Here is a 20,242-nt window from a genome sequence, read left to right as displayed (position 1 = left end):
AGGGAACTGAGCCCGGAACAGCCCCCCCCACCCCCACCCCGCGCACACACACGTCCCCCTCAGCTGTGCTCTGTGAGCGGCATTCAGGCCTTCCCCGACTTCAGCACCCCACCTGCCGGTCACCTCTGCAGCCAACCAGTCAAGAGGGCATTTCATCAGCACACATCACCTGAGCCACAGTGTGGGGAGAACATTAGCATGACAGGACCTGTCAGTCACAGCTTTATGATTGCCAATTACCGATGAAGCAAGAAAACCCTGTTTGGTATTTACAGGCATTGTGTGAAAATAAAGGATTTGCAGCAAAACAGAGTGGAGAAGAAAGAAAACTATTTGGGAACATAAAGACCCTTCTCCTGCCCTGAAGCAGGACACTGTTAGAGTATGAGAAACAAGTGAGTATGTGTGATCATTCATGTTAAAACTGGGGTATCAGTAAGCAAGAGATCAGAAAATAACAAAACAAAGTGTAAAAGACTTCAAAGTGGCCTTTCCTCATCTAATTTTCCTTTCCACTTATAAATGCTATTATGGTTCTAAAGACCTGGGTGACAGTTTTTTTATTATGAAGATAGAGCTCTGAGAACAGAAAGATATTACGGGCTGACTTACAATTTCTTGTAAAAAGAACAATAATGTGAAAAATTAGTAAAAAATTAAAATCTCCAAACTTATCTAAAACCTGAAAATGGTAAGCAGCTTCCTCTGTATCTTAGTTTTGATCACTTTTGCTTAATCAGGTTTGCGTATCTGGGCGAAGAGACGATGTAATTTTTCTAGTCTTAGTCACACCGCGGGGTGTCCTTCAGAGCCTGGCGTAGTCTTTAAGAATCATTTGAAGCTTCTGGCCCAGCAAGATGTTCCCTCTGGCCTTCAGTCTGCCACTAAAGAATGCCTGGAAAGGAGAGAGGAAAACAAGAGCGCCAGACTTAACCATGTTACATTTCCTTTCTTTTTTAAAAAGATCCTTGGTCACACTGAATACAATTGAGATAACAACCCTGGAAAACAAAGGCAACTTTTATCCAGCAACAACATTTTAATGATTATGGAGAGCACCCATATTCTAGATATGTAAGAGGGGGAAAAAAAGCATCTTTTGGAAAAATCACAGAATAATCTGAACGGACAGACTTGTGAGTTTCTGCTTCAACCCACCCTTGGAGGCCAGTGTATGTTCTTAAATGTGATTTTGAGACTCTATGAATAAAAGTCTTTGCTGTGTTCCTAACGCTAAAAATATTTACGACACCATGAGACAGAGAGCCGAGTACTGACAGAAGAAGGTCGCGTCACAAAGTCGGGCATCGACCCGGTGCTGGCGCCTCCCAAGGGCTGGGTGAAGAGCCAGGCTCTGCTGCTTCCAAGCGAGGGGAGCAGGGGGCAAACCCCTTCACCTCCCGCAGCTCCAGCCTCCTCTTCTCCAAGAGGCATGACGAGAGGACCTAAATAAGGCAGGCCTACCGCGGCACTGACGGCATTAGTGCGGCAAGCGCCGAGCTCGGCCTGCCCCAGGCAGCAGGAACACATTAAACTCGCGGTTGTCACCACACCAGGCCTCGCATGGCCTGACCCCACCCGACGCAGACTCAGGCAAGGTGCTAAAGATCCCCCTCAGTGTCAACTACCCTTTCGACAGAAAACAACCAACACCAGCCCAAAAGAAAAAAACCATCACAGTTTACATAGCCGAGAAAAGAGTACGTGGAACATGAAGTGAAAAAGAAATCCACAGATTTTTAGCCACAACTACTACTTACTGCTGCAAAGTAGCCCTACAAACACGATGTCACTCGGGAAGCACAGCCATGAGCCCACATGGGCACACTGAACATCTATTTACTGCCAGCGGACAGCGGGGCCGACTTCAGGTCCCAGAGCTTCCCAGACCCAGCAGGAAGGGGGGGGCAGGCTGCGTACACTCAATACTGCCTCCTGCTTAGCAACGAGTGGCAACTTAATCTTAGAAGCAAATCCTCATCAATCGGAGGAGAAGCAAAAGCCTTTTAAACTTCTGAGCCCAGCAAAAATCAACGAGAACTCATTCAGTCGGGATCAAGTGCTCCGTGTTCGAACGGGAGACTGCAATTTCAAAACTACTGCTTTCGCTGCACAGTTATGGACACTATACTCACAACGCTGCAGGGGGCCAGTATGGACACGGGCCTGCTCGCTTCTAGCTCCCAGAGGGACGTGCAACCTTGGATAAGACCACCTCACTCCTTGAACTAAGTCCACCAAAACTGGCATGCAATGGTTGTCAGAGTGCCAAGACTATGTACACAGATCTGTATACCTATTTCCTCAGGGCAGATTCCTAACAAGAAACTACTGAATCATGACCTTTTTTTTCCCTTAAAGATTTTATTTACTTATTTGACAGAGAGAGAAAGCACAAGCAGGGGGAACAGCAGGCAGAGGGAGAGGAAGATGCAGGCTCCCGCTGAGCGGGGAGCCTGATGCAGGGCTCGATCCCAGGACCCTGGGATCACGACCTCAGCTGAAGGCAGATGCTTAACCCACTGAGCCACCCTGGCGCCTCCGAATCATGACATTTCTTAGGTAAGCTTCCTAACCATGCTTCTCTATCACCAGCTTCCAAACCACACCATGGTTCTGAAGCAAATTCATAGGCACAGGAAGGAATGCTTAAAATTTTCGAGGCAAATATGGTGACAGTGGTCACACAACTTTTGTTTGGACCCAACTACTTAACCAACTGGACCGCTGGGTTATTTCTTTTGGCCTAGGAATGCCAGGCGAAAAATATGGAGACCGTAAGTTGCCATAAAGGAAGAAAGTCGGAACCTCTTCCACGGTGCTTTGCAGAAAGACTCTTCCAAATGTATATTCCCTGAAACTACATGTGAATGCTCTTACACAAACTTTTTAACATAATCTTTGAAAATGTGAGGCAAGATGACATCCTTTAATTTGCATTTTGTGGATACTGGGAAAAATTAGTAGTTTTTCTAAGGCAAGTGAATCATTTCTACTTCTTTACTAATACTGGTTCAAATCTTTTGCCCCTTTTTTGTATTTAGTGCTTTCCAGAATTTTGCAAAGGTTATCAATACCACTAGACCATGATTCATCGTTCCCTTTATTAGTTCTCCCAGGTTTATGGGAATATCTTATGGAGTCTGACATGCTGAAGTTTCCAATTTCTACGTGGCCTAAATTGCTGCAATTGAGCTTCTGTTCCTTATTTTTACCCTTGCTTTAATCTACTCAAGTGTTACTGAGTGTCCACAGTATACTAGGTCATATCCCAGGCAGGAAATAACTATCGCCCTCTGTTTTCATGAAGCTAACATTATAGTAGGGGAGTCAAAAAATAAAATGTAAACAAGAAATTAAGATCTGCTGTCAATGCTATGAAAGAGAAAACAAGATGCTCTCAGAGACTGTAACAAAAAGGAACTACTTTGGATGAACTAAAGCCAGCTATGGAAAAAGCTGGGGGACAAATTCCAGAAAAGGCAAAGGCACTGACACCAAAGGAGTTAAAGCTGACAAGAAGAAACTGCAAGCAACAGGAATGAAAATAGCATTCTAAGAGGGAAGGCAAGCGGTATGGGCTGAAGCTAGAAACACCGCCGAGAATCTCTATCACGTCCTGCTCGGCTCCCACTGTTCACGTGGCCTCCTCGCCGTTCCAGTGCTCCAGTAAGCCCGGATCCTCCTGCATCCACACGTGGTCTCCTTGGCCTCATGGCTCATCCCTCACGGTGGTCAGCGTTCTCTCAGGCCTCTGAGGACAAGCCCGTCTGAAACCCTTCCTCTAGCCCGTCACACTCTGACCCAGGGGCTGGCAAGCCGCAGCCCGCGGACCAAACTGGTCTGCTGCCTGTTTCTGTGAACGCAGCTGTACAAGGACACAGCCCCACTCCTCTGTCTCCCTATTATCTGTGACTGCTTTGACTCTACAATGGCCAGACTGTGCACATGCAACAGAGACCATCGGGCCACACAGCTGAGAATGTTCACTACCTTTCATGGAGAAAGGGTGCCAAGCAGGGCTCTAACCCATTGCTCTGCCCGATTCTTCTTCATGCCTGCAATCAGATTTCCTTCCCACTCCCCTCTAGAACTAAGCTCAGACAGCAGGGGCGCCATCTTGTTCTGCCATGCCAAGCACCCAAATCAGATTAAGTGCTGAATACGTTTCTGAGAAGGAATCAACTAAGGCCACGAGTCACCAAGCACTGTACTGAGCTCTTCATATATATTATCAGACTGAATTATAACTGGCCTTTGGGATCATTACAATTATTGTATTAACTTTACCAATGAGAAAATCGAGATTGAGAGAGGAAGTGACAGAACTTAGATGCAAACTCAGAACCACCTCATGTCAAAGATGCTACTCTATTACTTGACAGTTCTCTTTAAATTAGTCCCTTCTCCAAGAAAACTATACTTTCTCACGTATTCAGCGGCTCTGTTCCCTGTAAACGCTGCACAGCTTCTTTAAACAAGCATTCCTTGTTAGGGAAGTCACTGGTATTCCGCAGTTTGGGTTGGGATTATAAACAACTTCTTTTTCAGTGATACCTTCTAGTTGGGTTTGCTGCTGTGTGAAAGTGATTTTTTAGTAATTATGGAGCATGGGCTCGAAGTCCTTCATTCTAAGAATCAGTAGTTGATTCTCTCAGGATTTCTAGCTACATAATCAGGGTTTCATCAAAGTAACATCCTAATTTTTACATCAGTTTCTTTAATTCTGTGTGTTTGTGGACTGGCCAAATGCTTCAGAACAATATTCACTAAAAATGGTCAGAGAGGGTGCTCCTGTCCTCGTCATTATTTTCCACAGAAACGCCTCTGCACTTAAGTAGGACGCTGGCTCTTATTGGTCTATCCTTCTATTTCCAGTTTTCAGTGATGATTGTTAAGACAAGTTCTTAATCTTCTACATCAGGAATGAATTTCAAATTTTAGGAAGTATCTACTAATAATATGGTTTTTCACCTTTGAACATGAATAATGACAGAATATATTTAAAGGTGTAGGTGTGAGTTTTATATGGTCTTACTCCAGGCTGAAGAAGAAACTCAGTTTTCAAGGGGGTTATGTGGAACTCTGCTAATATGTATCATCTGTCAACCCCGATATTGAGATCCCCTGAGTATCGTTCATAGCAACAAGGAACTTGTCTTCTAGGTTAGCATCTGGGAGCCAGCTAAAAACTGCAATGGTCCAACAGGATGCAATGATGAGGACCGGGCGTGTTGGGACATTACCTTCTGGGGATCCAGCTTGCCCAGGACCACTTCCATGAAATCTTCATCTGAAAGGGTGAAGGTTGCATCAGCTGAGCCTTTGGCCGGGCCTTGGTACACTTTTCCAGAACCACCTTTGAGGTCAATAGCTGTCAAAAGTAGGAAGAGAGCAACGTCTATTTTTTTCTGCACAACATGAGAGTAAAATAAACCAACCAAAATGTGAACATTTTTACAGTTTCCAAGTTCATGTGGTGCTTTCTACATTATACATTATATGTCATTTAGAAAAATTTAGAAAATCCTTTATTTTTCAAGATGGCCTTTTTATAAAGAAGTTGTTCAAAACGGTCAAATCAAGGGCACCTGGCTGGCTCAGTTGGAAGAGCGTTTGACTCTTGATCTCAGGGTCGTGAATTCAAGCCCCATGTTGGGTGCAGAAATTACTTAAAAATAAAATCCTTGGGGCACCTGGGTGGCTCAGTGGGTTAAGCCTCTGCCTTCGGCTCAGGTCATGATCTCAGGGTCCTGAGATCGAGCCCCGCATCAGTCTCTCTGCTCAGCGGGAAGCCTGCTTCTTCCTCTCTCTCTGCCTGCCTCTCTGCCTACTTGTGATCTCTGTCTGTCAAATAAATAAATAAAATCTAAAAAATAAAAAAATAAAAATAATAAATAAAATCCTTAAAAAATAGACCAATAATTTCACCTCAGTGAAGAAGTTTATACAACAGAGACATTTTAAATGTTAATTAACGTAGAATAACATAAGGAAGTTAAGTGGTTAAGGCCTTTAGATTCAAATACAGACACTCTAGTCAACAAAGGAAGAAAGCTCCATTTTGTTTTATTTAATTAATTTATTTTGAGAGAGAGCATGCGAGACGGGGTGGGGGGGGCGCTGAAGGACAGGGGGTGAGGAAGAGAGAGAGCTCAACGCTCCACAAGGCTCAATCTCACCACCCTGAGATCATGACTTAGCTGAAATCAAGAGTCAGACACTCAACTGACTGAGCTGACCACCCAGGCACCCCAGAAAGCTGAATTTTAAAACAGGTGCATATTGGCTGGGTTGAAGGAAGGGAATACACACATTCTAGTCACCTCTCAAATACCTGCCTTCATCAAACGTTCTGTCATGGATAATAAGACACTCAAAACAGATTCATAAGAATGTTATAACAGTTTGCTGCACTTACGATTTATAAAATATTTATTGCCCTCATTGTTGCAAACAAGCATTAAAATTAGTTTCTTTTCCCTTAATTGTTTTTGACAGAAGTGTTCAGTGTCCCAGAAACAGGCTGAGTAACTGGGAAAGCGATGGACAATCACCTTCAAGGCTCTCTCTTAGAGAGTTGGATGCCCAAGCTACATGTTAGAAAGTTGTCTCCCATGTGACAGACACCAGTCATCCAGTCCTCTGGCGTCAGTCTCCGGAAGGCGCTCTCTCTTGCTACAGTGAAGGAGCTACCATCGCATCGCTGCCCCTGAGGGTGTGGAGAGAACTCCCAGGTGAGGGCCACAGAGAAGCGACACATTTGTGAGGAAACCCCACAGTGCTTAACTACATGCTGCTTAACTGAGACTTGCTCCAGAGAGAAAATTAAATCACGCCAACTCTGAGAGAACAGGATTTTCCCAACTAAGGTAAAACAGTAGTAACCTGACAGTAATGGTTACATGGGGAAGGAGAAGGGGAACTTTTTGCTGTACGCTTCATTCACTCACTTCACTGCTGAGTTTCTACCTGGGGTGTCCGGCCATACGCCAGGTACTGAGTCCGGCACATGGAGCAAAGGCTCTGTTCTTATTGGCACTTACCTAGTACACACGTGTTTTCACATAATGCTTGTAGAGTTGAAAAGGAAGAGAGAAAAAGAAAGGGAGGGAGTCAGGAAGGCTGGAGAAGGAAAGGGAAGGAAGGAAGAAAAGCCTGTAAACTCTCAAAAGCAAACCTCTGGCGTTCAACAGACAACCTTCATGATTTTAGTTCTTCACAAGAAAGTCTGAAGTCCACAAGACCCGCTCAGGCATGAAGGGGGACCGCAAACATCTTAACGCTCATGTGTGCAAGTGACTCTCTGAGCGGATGGGGGCTCGTCGCCGTCCGCCTGCCCTCTTGCTCCCCCTACTTCTACGTGCGGCTTCCCAGCCCTGCTTCTTGCAAAGTAGTAAAACACTTCTGTGGAAAGCTGGTAACAAGGGTTGATGACAGAAACAGGGCTAGGAAAGGGAAGGTTCTTAGCAAGGACACAGGCAATCAGGGTAGAGGAGTGGAACTGCCAATCCCACAGTAGCTCAGGTCATGGTCTACAACATGGCACGTGTGGGAGCCTCAACACCCACCACCACCTTGACTTCACAGACAATGGGAAGGTCATGGCTGATCTTAGTGAAATGAAGAAACAGAGAGCACATATTTTCTCCTACTGGTAGAAATGATTTTAAAAGCTTTATGAATGACGGTAGCTCTGTATTTATATAATCATTCAGGCTCTGAAAGAGTCCATTAAAATTTCAGTCATACTTTACAGCATTTAATGGAGAGGTGTCAGATGAGAACAGGGCATCTGGAAATTTAGGGATCTTGGACACTCTTGGGATATATGTACCTTAGAAATCACAAAGGGATACCACAGCAGAAAGCAGTTACTTTTATTGATGCCTCCTTCATTTAAGATGACAAATTCTTCGATGGAACAAGAATGTTTTGTGTCTGTATACCCTACACTTCCTTGAATAGAGAGTACTTAGAAACTATTAGTTAATGGATGATTAGGAAAGCACAAAGAAGAAGCCCTTCTCTTAAGGAAAAAAAAAAAAAACAAACAGTAACAACAACAAAAGGAAAACTTAAGTCAAATACAGATAATTCTTTTAAATCACACCATGAAGGACATAACACTTTCATGCCGTTTCTCACAAAAACTCAAGCTCAATCTAATAATCATGAGGAAATATCTAATAAATACAAACTGTACAGCATTCTATAAAATATTTGGGCTCTACTCTTCATAGGTCCCCCACCCCCCAAAAAAGGCAGACTGAGGAACTCATCCAGATTAACAAGCTAACAAGACCTAATAATGAAATGCATTATCTGATCCCAAACTGGATCCCAGGCAGTTCTTTCTTTTTCTTTCTCCATTTCTATTGTTATTGTTATTATTATTACTATTAGTATTCTTTGACTATAAAGGACATTAATGGGACAATTGGTGAAATAGTAAGGTCTGTTGATTAAATAATACTACATCAATGTTACTTTCCTGATATTGATAATGGTTTTATGAATAGTAACAGAAAGTGTTTGCTTTTAGGAGAGTGTTTGGAGATAAAGCACACTGTATCTGCAAGTTACTCTCAAATGCTTCAGAAAAATGATCCCAAGATGTATGGAGAAAATAAAATAATAAGGAATATGAAATAAAATCATAATTTGGAGAACTGGGTGAAGGACAGATACAAGTTCTCTGTGCTAGTCCTGCAACTTTTCCCTAAGTCGGAAATCATTTCAAAATTAAAAAAAAACTACAAGAAGAAGTTATTAAGATGAATAACACCCACAGCCAGATGGAAAGCCCTAACAGTTTAAGAGATTTTGTGTGTGAATGTACATGGGCATGCAGTTAGGGGGTAAGCTGTGACAGAGGAAGCAGTCACCACTGCTGCTAAGGGAATGGATCTGAAGCAGATGCCACTTCAACACACATGTCCCCATTCCTGACTAGACACCGTATTTCTTTCCAAAGGTCATCTTTCAAGTCTTTTCTGCAAACACATGAGGCTCTTTTGGATCCCAATGCAAAACGTGGAACCAGCATCCTTAAGATTTGGTTTCCATCACAGCTGAGAAACCCTAAAAGGTGAATTGGTTTGATGGCTAGAAGGGCCATGAACACTAACCCAGGAGCTAAAAATAGGTTCTAATGACCAACTGGTGTGTCCTCCAGGATGAATGTATTCTGCTCCTAAAAGAACGCTCGTTGCTAAATCTTCCACATTCCGGCCAATCTCCAAGATCCAAAACAAATGACCTCTAACATTTAAAGAACATCTTCATCCAATATTGTCACATAATGTATAATGGATACCTGGGTCTGGTCCAAACATGTAGACTTGGCTCTACACCATTAATTTCAGTATGTATTTTTTAAACCCCAGTAACTTTATTACTCAACTAGCAACAGTCAAGCAATACTGCATTGTATGTCTACACCTTGCTATATAATTGCCAATTCCAACTGTGTTCCTATAATGGAAAAGACTACAAATACATGAAAAGAAACTCAGTTTCCGTGAGGGGAAAAAAACACCGGATCATTCAATATGAACCAGCTTAAACCTATCATCTTAAGAAAAACGGAACATATTTTTACTCAGCAGCACTGTGTCATTACTACACGAAAATCAATCTGTCTCCATCAAAAGTTACTGTTCTTACAGCTACTTTACAGCCCTTGGATACAATCGAACAACAAACAAATTCTTACTTGGACTAAAGTTACAAGAAATTGCATATTTACGATCCGCGGGCCACATTCTAAGATGCTCACTTCATTTAGAGACAAATGGAAATGCTGGAGCCATGAGCTGAGAGCAGATACTCGTGCAGGATCAATAGGGATTTCCCTCCATTTTCGTCCTGCAGACCACAGAGCACAGCGGCAAAGCTAACACTCTTGAGTTCCAACCACCATTTCCTCGAGCATGGTTTCCAAGTCTCTGTAATGGCTGAGTCTCTCCCACATTCCAGGCCCACCATTCCTACCGCCTAGTCCAGATCTCAGTTGGCTACAGGTAAGCACAAGCACCGGGCTTATCCTCTGCTCCCTGAACCCATCTCCTCGCTCACGTTTCACACATCTGGCAATGGAGTTAACATCCCCAGCCCCAAAGGCTCTTCCTTCCATTTCATCTGTAATGCAACAAACCTTGTTTCTTCAACCTCTATATTCAAACTTTCCTGCACACGCTGCCTCTAAGAGTTATTCCCGCAGACAAAAAAAAAGAAAAAGCCTATCTTTTCATATCTGTAATCAGCAACCTAACAGAGAACTTAGCACATGGTAAACATAAACGCTCAATTATTACTTGAATGATCCAATCCTCCCATTCTGTGAAAGCTGACAGCACCTTTTCCATGTCTCTTATCTATTCTGTTCAGAATTATTTATACATATGAATAGGTTTGGATTCCTTATTTGGACTCCTTCAGGCCAGATGTGTTTTAGAATTCAGAATTTTTCAGATTTCAGGAAGGAAATATGGTGCATAAAACATGTTTTACCTAGTATAGAAAAGCTCTGATGATGCAACACTCTATAAACAAATACAGGATTTCTGTACTCAACCCCTTCCCCGGGTGAGAGAGAAGACAGTCATTTACACCACTGAAGTTCCAGCCAGGCTTTGCCATCAGTGAGTTGGGAAAAACAAAAACAAAAACAAAAACCACCTTTTCATGTTTAGACTTTTTGGTTTCTGGAGTTGCTGAAGGAAGCAGATGTATTTAAATTTTCAGGAGCAGGCTACATAAAGCCTCTGATTCTTTACCTTCTTTATGCCTTCTTGTTATCTTTCATTTCCTCTGAATTTTAACTGTTACTCCGAACAGAACGGGATCCAGACGGCTTATAAGAACAACTTTTTGCTGGCTTTAGAAATTAATAGTAATAAATATTTAGAAGCTACACTGCCTACTTATAAAAGGTTTTAGTGGTATCACACTGTTCTTGAATGTTTCACTCATACTAAATAGACAATATCCACACAACACATTATTGTTTTAAAAGAGAGAAAAGCACTAATTTCAGCCCTTTTTCTGAAAAAAGCTGACATATGATTCCATCTAAAGCGACACATTCTACATGGCTTTTAGCACTTATTCAAAATACATGGAAAGAGGTTACTGTGTTGTAGACTATACTAGAAGACAGCAACAAAAAAATTAATCTGCAGCTCTTTCTCAGGCTGAAACCCAAGGTCAAATGGGAGGAGACATATAATTATAAATGATCATAACACAGTAAGATAACCGTGACAAGCAACAAATTGTTCAAAGGAAATTCGGGGATTTATTTCTCTAGATGATGTCCAACTGCACCTTTGCAACCTAATCAAAATATCCCTAGGAAAGTAAAAAGCCAAAGGATAACCTTTATTCTTTTTCTGTTTTTTTTAAGATTTTATCTATTTATTTGACAGAGAGAGAGCACAAGCAGGGGGGAGAGGCAGAGGGAGAAGCTGAGCTAGCAGCCCAACACCGGACTGGATCCCAGGACCCTGAGATCATGACCCAAGCAGAAAGCAGATGGTTAACCAGCTGAGATACCCAGGCGCCCCAGGATAACCTTTATTCAAAAGGGTAAAATACCTGAAGTCATAGTATCTTTGAAAAAGGTGTTCTAACATAGCAAGGCTTTCAATTACATTTTAGAGTAATAAAAAAAGACATAACAAGATCATTTGTCCTTGATATTATTATATTGTTACATGTTATAATATTATTTTATACATTATTATGTAGTAATTGTATATTATACATCATATAATAATATAATTTTAATAATGAAATAAGGAAAATATGCTTCTATCTTAATTTCTATCTATGTAAAGAAGCACTATGTGTGGATCATAATGTTTTATACTTGGTAAACGAAACACTGTCTCCAGAGGTAGAATAAGAAGGTGCAGTGACCATTCCAAGATATGGCTCCCTCCCGCTAAGTTCCTCACCAAGACCCTGCTTCTGGCTTCTTCGTAGGCAGACCCAGGGCCTGCACCTCTCTGCTATGTGCTCGTAGCCTGCGAGAAAGTAAAGGACAAGCTCTCCAGCCTGTCTCCAGTCATCTCAGCCCAATGAGGCAGAGGCCACACTGGCCTTCACCCTCCTGCTCCTGGGTGACCAGGCATGACAGGCCTGGGGGGTGGGGGGGGGGCAAACCTCAAAGGCAGAGCTACCACTCCTCCTCCGCAGCCCAAACCAACCCTGACCCAGCACAGACACCAGAACTCACCTAATTCTCCCTAGACCAACACTAATTTGGTTGTAAAAGACACTCCTTGGGGCACCTAGATGGTGCAGTCGGTTAAGCGCAGAACTCTTGGCTTTGGCTCAGGTCATGATCTCAGGGTCACTGGACCTAGCCCCATGTGGGGCTCCATGCTCAGCAGGGAGTCTGCTTGGGACTCTCTGTCACCCTCTGCCCCTCCCTGCCATTCTAAAATAAATAAATTAATTTTAAAAAAAGACTCTCCTTACTCTCCCCGCCCCCAAACCACATGCTGCTCCAGAGATTTGGCAGTGGTGGTGTGTGGATGGCATGGTTGGGGACAGAAGGGAAAATGGGCACAGTCCAAGATCTGTGGGTTAAAACGCATCTCCTGGGCCACTAAGCCAAAAGTCCTTGGTTCTGATATTTGCACAGTCACCTGTGCAACTTCAGGGACACCCAAGCCCAGCCACAGTGAGCTGAGGAGCTTCAGCCTAGTCTCTGCAACCAGTTCTGGCCCGGCAAGACATGAACCAGGCTGAGACAACTAAGAGCAATTTAAAATACAAAATACTTGGGGGCTCCTGGGTGGCTCAGTTGGTTGAACACCCGACTCTTGATTTCGGTTCAGGTCATAATCTCAGGATCCTGGGATCAAGCCCCACTTCTGGCTCCTCACCTGGCAGGAAATCTGCTTGAGGATTTCTCTCTCTTCCCCCTCCCCCGGCTTGCGCACGTGCGCTTTCTCTCTCTCTCAAATAAACAAATAAATCCATAAAATGCAAAATATTTGGTACTGAAGTGTTGAACAAAATATTTTTAAAACTGTTCATGAAAAAAATGCTATCTACTCCCTAAATCAAAGCACTCAATCATCAATTTCATGTCATTTAGCAACAAGATAAAAAGATGCCAACACGGAGTTGTTCTCTACGATGCCATAAGCCTAGAGGCCTGGACAGCTGCTACTGCTGCCATCAGTGACACAAAGCCTGGAAGAAAACAACAGCCCGAAGTGAAGACAGTTACAACACCAGTGAGAACCAAGTAACGGACAGGCAAAGGGAACAGTGAACCCTTTCAGAGAAAGCTTTCAGATCCCACGTGACCATGAGCTTCAATAACCAAGGCCGTACAGAAGAGATGTAAGCCAAGCCAAAGCCACCAGACTTATCAATAATAAGTAGTTATTAACAGGATATTGATGTTCCCATTTCTCCAGTGGAAATGTGAGGAAAAACCCTTCTAAGTTAACTGAAGGTCACTTGTAAAGGGAAGCACATTTTCTAACACTGCCTCCAAGGAAAGTGTCACCAAGATAAGGGGGAAAACCTGAGTTAGCTACCAACGCTAAACTGGAGATCACTCTCTTGCCACGAGGGAATCACACGTACGCTGTGTCAATCCCTACAGGGCTCTGGTCGCCACCTGTGATAGACACACGGTTCCAGCACCTTCTCACTCTTAGAGATGTCATTCCTCTCCTCGACCAATAGACTCAAAAAGCCTGTGCTTTATATTTGTCCCTCAACTTCTACGTTCATCCCTAGGGAAAAAGTTGACTTCCATCATGGAAAGATAGAAAGATAGAAAGAAAAAAAGAAGAAGAAAGGCAGGCATGTGATAACACTTGCACACAGCGTTAATCTATGAAATTCCTGAGAAAAAAATTAGATGCTTTGAAATTGGGGGGATTAAATACCTATTAACATTGCTGCCTTACCACCCCCGCCATTTTGTAAGTTAACGTTATAGAAGCAGTGTCTCCAGAAGAACAAACATCAGAATGTGAGCAGCGGGGAGTGGAATTCGATCATCACTGTCTCCTTCATATCTTTAACTATCCAATTTCAGGTCATCAACACACAGTGCTTAACAGAAACCACAATTGTCAATTAGAAAGAAGGTTGTTAACATTGATCCAGAATCAGTTTAACAAAACTTCAAAATGTTTTTCATTTTGTTTTACATTTTCAACATGTAACAAAGACTATTTCAAAAAGTTTCAGTCGATTGAGAGATGTATTTTAATTTTCTGCTCTAAGTGAGCATTTATAGTGATCATTAGTTGTAGTGGGGAGTAAAACACATGGATTTCCGAGGCACTCGAAAAGGCAGTCTTAAATACCAATCTGATAATTCAGGTGATAATTAAAATTATTAATGTTTTGGGATAAAGAAAACAATTTTGAGAGTGTCAAAGTACAATGACTTAAAACTATATCATCTGACCTGATGAATTTGCTTTCTGTGAAAGGGACGTTTAAAAATTAAAGATGCGGGGCGCCTGGGTGGCTCAGTGGGTTAAAGCCTCTGCCTTCAGCTCAGGTCATGATCTCCGGGTCCTGGGGTCGAGCCCCGCATCGGGCTCTCTGCTCAGCAGGGAGTCTGCTTCCCTTCCTCTTTCTCTGCCTGCCTCTCTGCCTACTTGTGATCTCTGTCTGTCAAATAAATAAATAAAATCTTAAAAAAAAAAAAATTAAAGATGCACAGAGCTACCACCACCATTTCAAAGTATGAATTTCAGGTATTACAACGAAATCTTTAAAAGAGGTATTTTCATTTTAATGGATTCTTTTACATCCCTGAAATACACCGTCTTCTGAGTGCCCTGAAACCCGATATTTCACATGAAGGCAGGGTTGACCTACCTTCAAAGAGACAGGCTTTGATAAGAAGGATACTCTCTCTCTGTTTCCTAAGAGCAACCTCAGAACAGTGAATATGTGCTGCCGAAGCGAGCACAACCTCAGAACAGTGTAAAGTCAGGGACAGGACTTACTCCACTTGGCTGCCGTGTGTCCACCTTTAGTGATATGCCACTCAAATACGGCATTGACCTTCTTCGCCACCTCATGCCCGATATCCTTAAGGCGGCGACCTATCTCCTCAAAGACCAGAGTACTCTGGAGCTCCCCACCCTAGCAAAAAGAAAAAAATTAACTTGAAAATTTTGTAAAAATGACTCAAGGGGAAAAAATGATTACAAAATGTGTATGTGCAATAAAGAGATTTTTTTTAAATCTGCATTAAAATAAGGCAAACTCATTTTTTTCACACCAGGCTCCTTTCACTCTTCCCTTATGTTTATTGATGTCATCCACGACCTCAGTCTTAGTGAGAGGATTTTACTTTCATCAGCATTCAGAAATAATATTTTAAAAGTACCCTAGGAGCTAGACAACCTGTGTCCTAACTAACTTGAGAAGCAAGATACTGGACAAATCAATCAACCTCTGTGATCTCATTTCTTTCTTTGTAAAATAGGATTAAGTTAAGTGCAGCCCGCAACTCCTTGTAGCTCTAACACTTCTGAAGTTTTTGATCTTAGATTCTTCTTAAAAGGGATCTCAATATTCAGGCTTTAGGTGATGATGTAGCTTACAACAGAAAATTAAAGATCATGGGTCTGAGAACCTCAATATTATAAGGTTACTATTCTGAAGATCAAGAATATAAACATTTGTATTAAAAGCCTCTGTTAAGAGAGGATAGCAGAAATGTTTTAATAAATAATACAAGCTATTGCTTTTATATTTGCATACACACAAATTTACATAAATCTTTACACAAATCTTTAAATCAAGCAAAGGTACAGGGATATTTAACTTTTTCCTCTATTTTTCTCCAGAATATTGTTAGTTTAAGATTTCTCATTAAACAACCGGGACGCCTGGGTGGCTCAGTCGGTTAAGCATCTGCCTTCAGCTCAAATCATAATCCGGGGTCCTGGGATAGAGTCCCACTTTGGGCTCCTTGCTCAGTGGGGAGCCTGCTTCTCCCTCTGCCCCTAACCCTGCTTTATGCACATTCTTTCTCTCTCTGACAAATAAATAAAATCTTTAAAAATTTAAAAAAAAAAAGATTTCTCATTAAACGACTGATTCAGTTACTCTAAAACTAGAAAAATCAATTATTTTCTCTTGAGAGGCACCTCAGTATCTTCCTTAAAAAAAAGTTAAAGAAATTCCTAAACTGTCAAATATTCCTTTACTTGAAGTTTTGGATTAACGTCCTTTAAGAATTAAAAATCTTTCAAAGCTCTTACTTGTCTAAAGCAGCCTGAACATTCTAAAAGTAATCTTAGAGACAACTGGATGGCTCAGTTGTTAAGCATCTGCTCAGGTCATGCTCCCAGGGTCCTGGGATCCAACCCTGCATCCAGCTCACTGCTCAGCAGGAAGCCTGCTTCTCCCTCTCCCGCTCCCCCTGCTTGTGTTCCCTCTCTTGCTGTCTCTCTCTCTCTCTCTGTCAATAAATAAAATCTTTAAAAATAAATAAAATAAAATAAAAGTAATCTTAACTGAAATTCACCAATCAGGAAATGACTTGGCTACCAGTTTCTATAACCCACCTCAGAGGGTGTCTTCACTGAAGTATCAGATTTTGGCAAGAGATCCACATACGCATTTGAAATGACAATGTCTCCGGTTTCTTGGACCTTAAAAGAGATGTAAGAGGGGAAAAAACCAATTCACTCTGATGATTCCAACGAAAACATAGTATTGTTGCAAAACAGTATACAGTCATTTAAAAGAAAACGGCAATTTTTCATCATCATCATAAGAAAATAAGAATCCAAATTAAATCATGTTTATAAATTAAATGTCAAGATGAACAAACATGAAGGCTTGCTGTTTTAATACAACTGTTATTAACCCTAACTGCAGAATCCACTGGTACCCTTTTAAAAAATACCTATGACCAGGTCCCATCTCCCAAATTCTAATTTAAACGGCCTATGGCAGATCCTTGGCATTGGTATTTGGGGAAATTACTTTTTAAACCTAAGTGTGTCTCATGGGGAGCTAGGGCAAGGAGTGTTGAATTCTAGTAAGCAGTACAATGCATGGCTGAGTACCCACATGACACAGTGATGCTCAAAGTGCATTTATTCTATTCAGAGAGAATAAAATCCGCTGGAACAGACCACAGTGATCCTTTTTAAGCAATAACTCTAGCTCTTATTACAAATAGGAAGGGTACACAGCATAAACTAAATGCTTAAATAGACTTTCATCAAAACACTCATGAAAGGAACTCAAATTCGAATCCCTAATCCTTCATCTAAAATCATTCCAATGGCTACTCTTTCATAAAATTATGGTGTTGCTACCAATGGGCAGAACTGGGTCTAAAAATTAAGGAAGCATTTATAAAACCAGATTTTTAGCAACTGAGATCATTCTCCCTTGACCACTTGCCCTCGTACTTCAGAAGAAAGATCTTTCAAACAATTTGTTCATTTTATCTCTAATTATATACAGTGCAAAGCACGGAAAGAGCCAATTTATGAACAAAATACACTTTAGTAAATTACTTTTCTGTAACCAAGCCAAGCATGTCATTTTGGAACATTAGTTTAAAATGTTTCTTAAAATACAACATGAAGGAAGGAGGGAAGGAAGGAAAGAAGGATTCCTATATGTAATAGGAAAGAATACCTCTGATCACTGGGAGGGAAAGGTGAATACAGAGAAAAGATAGGAAGATGTGCTTAGAATTTATCAAAATGGCAAAAAGGTATTCTATTTAGATATTAAATTCTTTCTCAGCCCTTTAAGTCTGTATCCATGGAGATTATTTCTATGCTGTTCATTACTGCAACTGAGGAAAATCAAAACCTGTAATGTGGTCATGGACCTTACCGCTTATAGATTTCATTACCTTACTCAAAAAATAAAACTTACTCAAAATAATTAGAAAATAGGAAGGCTCCAGAAGAGGTGGCACAAATATTAACCACAAGAGGATTTCAGAGAAAGGCCATTTGTGAGTCTGTGGGGGCAGGAAAAGGGGAGTGAGCCATAAGGGGCTGCCTCTGAGGGCAAGGGAGAGCTTGGAGGAAGCCGAGAAGACAGGAGGCCCCGGCAAATGAAGGGTATACACAAATTAAGCAGGAACGGGACACTGCAAGCCACAGGAATTCATGAGGAGTAAGGCAGCCACAGAGAGCTGAGTTCTGCAAAGTTATTTCTTAACAAAAGAAACTACGATACAGTAAGAAGAGCAAGGGCTCTGAGACTGGAGCTTTGAGCCAGGAAGACCTGGGTGTGTCTCCCAGCTTGACCACTTTCTGTGTGATTGTGAGCAAGTATTTAGATTTTTTTTAGTGAATGGAGAGTTCTTGGCCATATTAGAAATAATGGTATAGCCTGTTCAGAGTATTTAATAGCTACTATTATTATTCATGGGGGTGTCTATACTGCTCAACACACACCATCTGATTTTTCTTTTTTTTTATTAATTTTTAAAATTTTTTGTAAACGTACAATGTATTTTCATCCCCAAGGGTACAGGTCTGTGAATTGCCAGGTTTACACACTTCACAGCACTTACCATAGCACATACCCTCCCCAATGTCCATATCCCCACGACCCTAGCCCAACCCCCCTCCCCCCCAGCAACCCTCAGTCTGTTTTTTGAGAATGGGTCTTTTATGGTTTGTCTCCCTCCCGAACCCATCTTCTTTCATTTTTTCTATTCCTACCCCCCAAACCCCCCATGTTGCATCTCCACTTCCTCATATCGGGGAGATCATATGATAGTTGTCTTTCTCTGACTGACTTATTTCACTAAGCATAATACCCTCTAGTTCCATCCACGTCATTGCAAATGGCAAGATTTCATTTCTTTTGATGGCTGCATAGTATTCCATTGTGTATATATACCACCTCTTCTTTATCCATTCATCTGTTGATGGACATCTAGGTTCTTTCCATAGTTCAGCTATTGTGGACATTGCTGCTATAAACATTCAGGTGCATGTGCCCCTTAGGAGCACCACGTTTGTATCTTTAGGATATATACCCAGTAGTGCAATCGCTGGGTCATAGGGTAGTTTTTTGAGGAACTACGTTCAGTTTTTTGAGGAACGTCCACACTGTTTTCCAGAGTGGTTACACCAGTTTGCATTCCCACCAACAGTGTAGGAGGGTTCCCCTGTCTCCGCAACCTCGCCAGCATCTGTCATTTCTTGACTTGTTAATTGTAGCCATTCTGACTGGTGTGAGGTGGTATCTCATTGTGGTTTTGATTTGTATTTCCCTGACGCCAAGTGATGTGGAGCACTTTTTCATGTGTCTATTGGCTATCTGGATGTCTTTGCAGAAATGTCTGTTCATGTCCTCTGCCCACTTCTTGATTGGATTATTTGTTCTTTGGGTGTTGAGTTTACTAAGCTCTTTATAGATTTTGGATACTAGCCCTTTATCTGATATGTCGTTTGCAAATATCTTCTCCCATTCTGTCAGTTGTCTTTTGGTTTTGTTAACTATTTCCTTTGCTGTGCAAAAGCTTTTGATCTTGATAAAATCCGAACAGTTCATTTTTGCCCTTGCTTCTGTTGTCTTTGGCGATGTTCCTAGGAAGAAATTGCTGGGGCTGAGGTCAAAGAGGTTGCGGCCTGTGTTCTCCTCAAGGATTTTGATGGATTCCATTCTCACACTGAGGTCTTTCATCCATTTTGAGTCTCTTTTCATGTATGGTGTAAGGAAATGGTCCAATTTCCTTTTTCTGCATGTGGCTGTCCAATTTTCCCAGCACCATTTGTTGAAGAGGCTGTCTTTTTTCCATTGGACATTCCTTCCTGCTTTGTTGAAGATTAGTTGACCATAGAGTTGAGGGTCTATTTCTGGGCTCTCTATTCTGTTCCATTGATCTATGTGTCTCTTTTTGTGCCAATACCATACTGTCTTGATGATGACAGCTTTGTAATGGAGCTTGAGGTCTGGAATTGTGATGCCACCAACTTTGGCTTTCTTTTTCAATATTCCTTTGGCTATTCGAGGTCTTTTCTGATTCCATATAAATTTTAGGGTTATTTGTTCTATTTCTTTGAAAAAAATGGGTGGGATTTTAATAGGGATTGCATTAAATGTGTAGATTGCTTTAGGTAGAATAGACATTTTCACAATATTTGTTCTTCCAATCCATGAGCATGGAATATTTTTCCATTTCTTTGTGCCTTCCTCAATTTCTTTAATGAGTACTTTATAGTTTTCTGAGTATAGATTCTTTGCC

General features: G+C 41.6%; 1 protein-coding gene across 1 annotated transcript in view; it reads right to left on the bottom strand.

Annotated features, from left to right (window-relative positions):
- Positions 1–534: 534 nt before the first annotated feature.
- The window catches only part of HSD17B4 (hydroxysteroid 17-beta dehydrogenase 4), a 104,687-nt gene continuing 84,979 nt past the window's right edge, over positions 535–20,242 (bottom strand). The window contains exons 21-24 of the mRNA XM_080804999.1: positions 16,575–16,661; positions 15,003–15,141; positions 5,247–5,374; positions 535–895 (exon numbers count right to left, since the gene is read on the bottom strand). Coding sequence (XP_080661125.1) covers positions 806–895; positions 5,247–5,374; positions 15,003–15,141; positions 16,575–16,661 — 444 coding nt within the window. The 3' untranslated portion in view covers positions 535–805. The remainder of the gene's footprint in view (positions 896–5,246; positions 5,375–15,002; positions 15,142–16,574; positions 16,662–20,242) is intronic.

Source organism: Martes martes (assembly GCF_963455335.1).
Source record: "Martes martes genome assembly, chromosome: 5".
In the NCBI taxonomy this organism is placed as follows: Eukaryota; Metazoa; Chordata; class Mammalia; order Carnivora; family Mustelidae; genus Martes; species Martes martes.
This window is presented reverse-complemented; position numbering and strand designations above follow the sequence as displayed.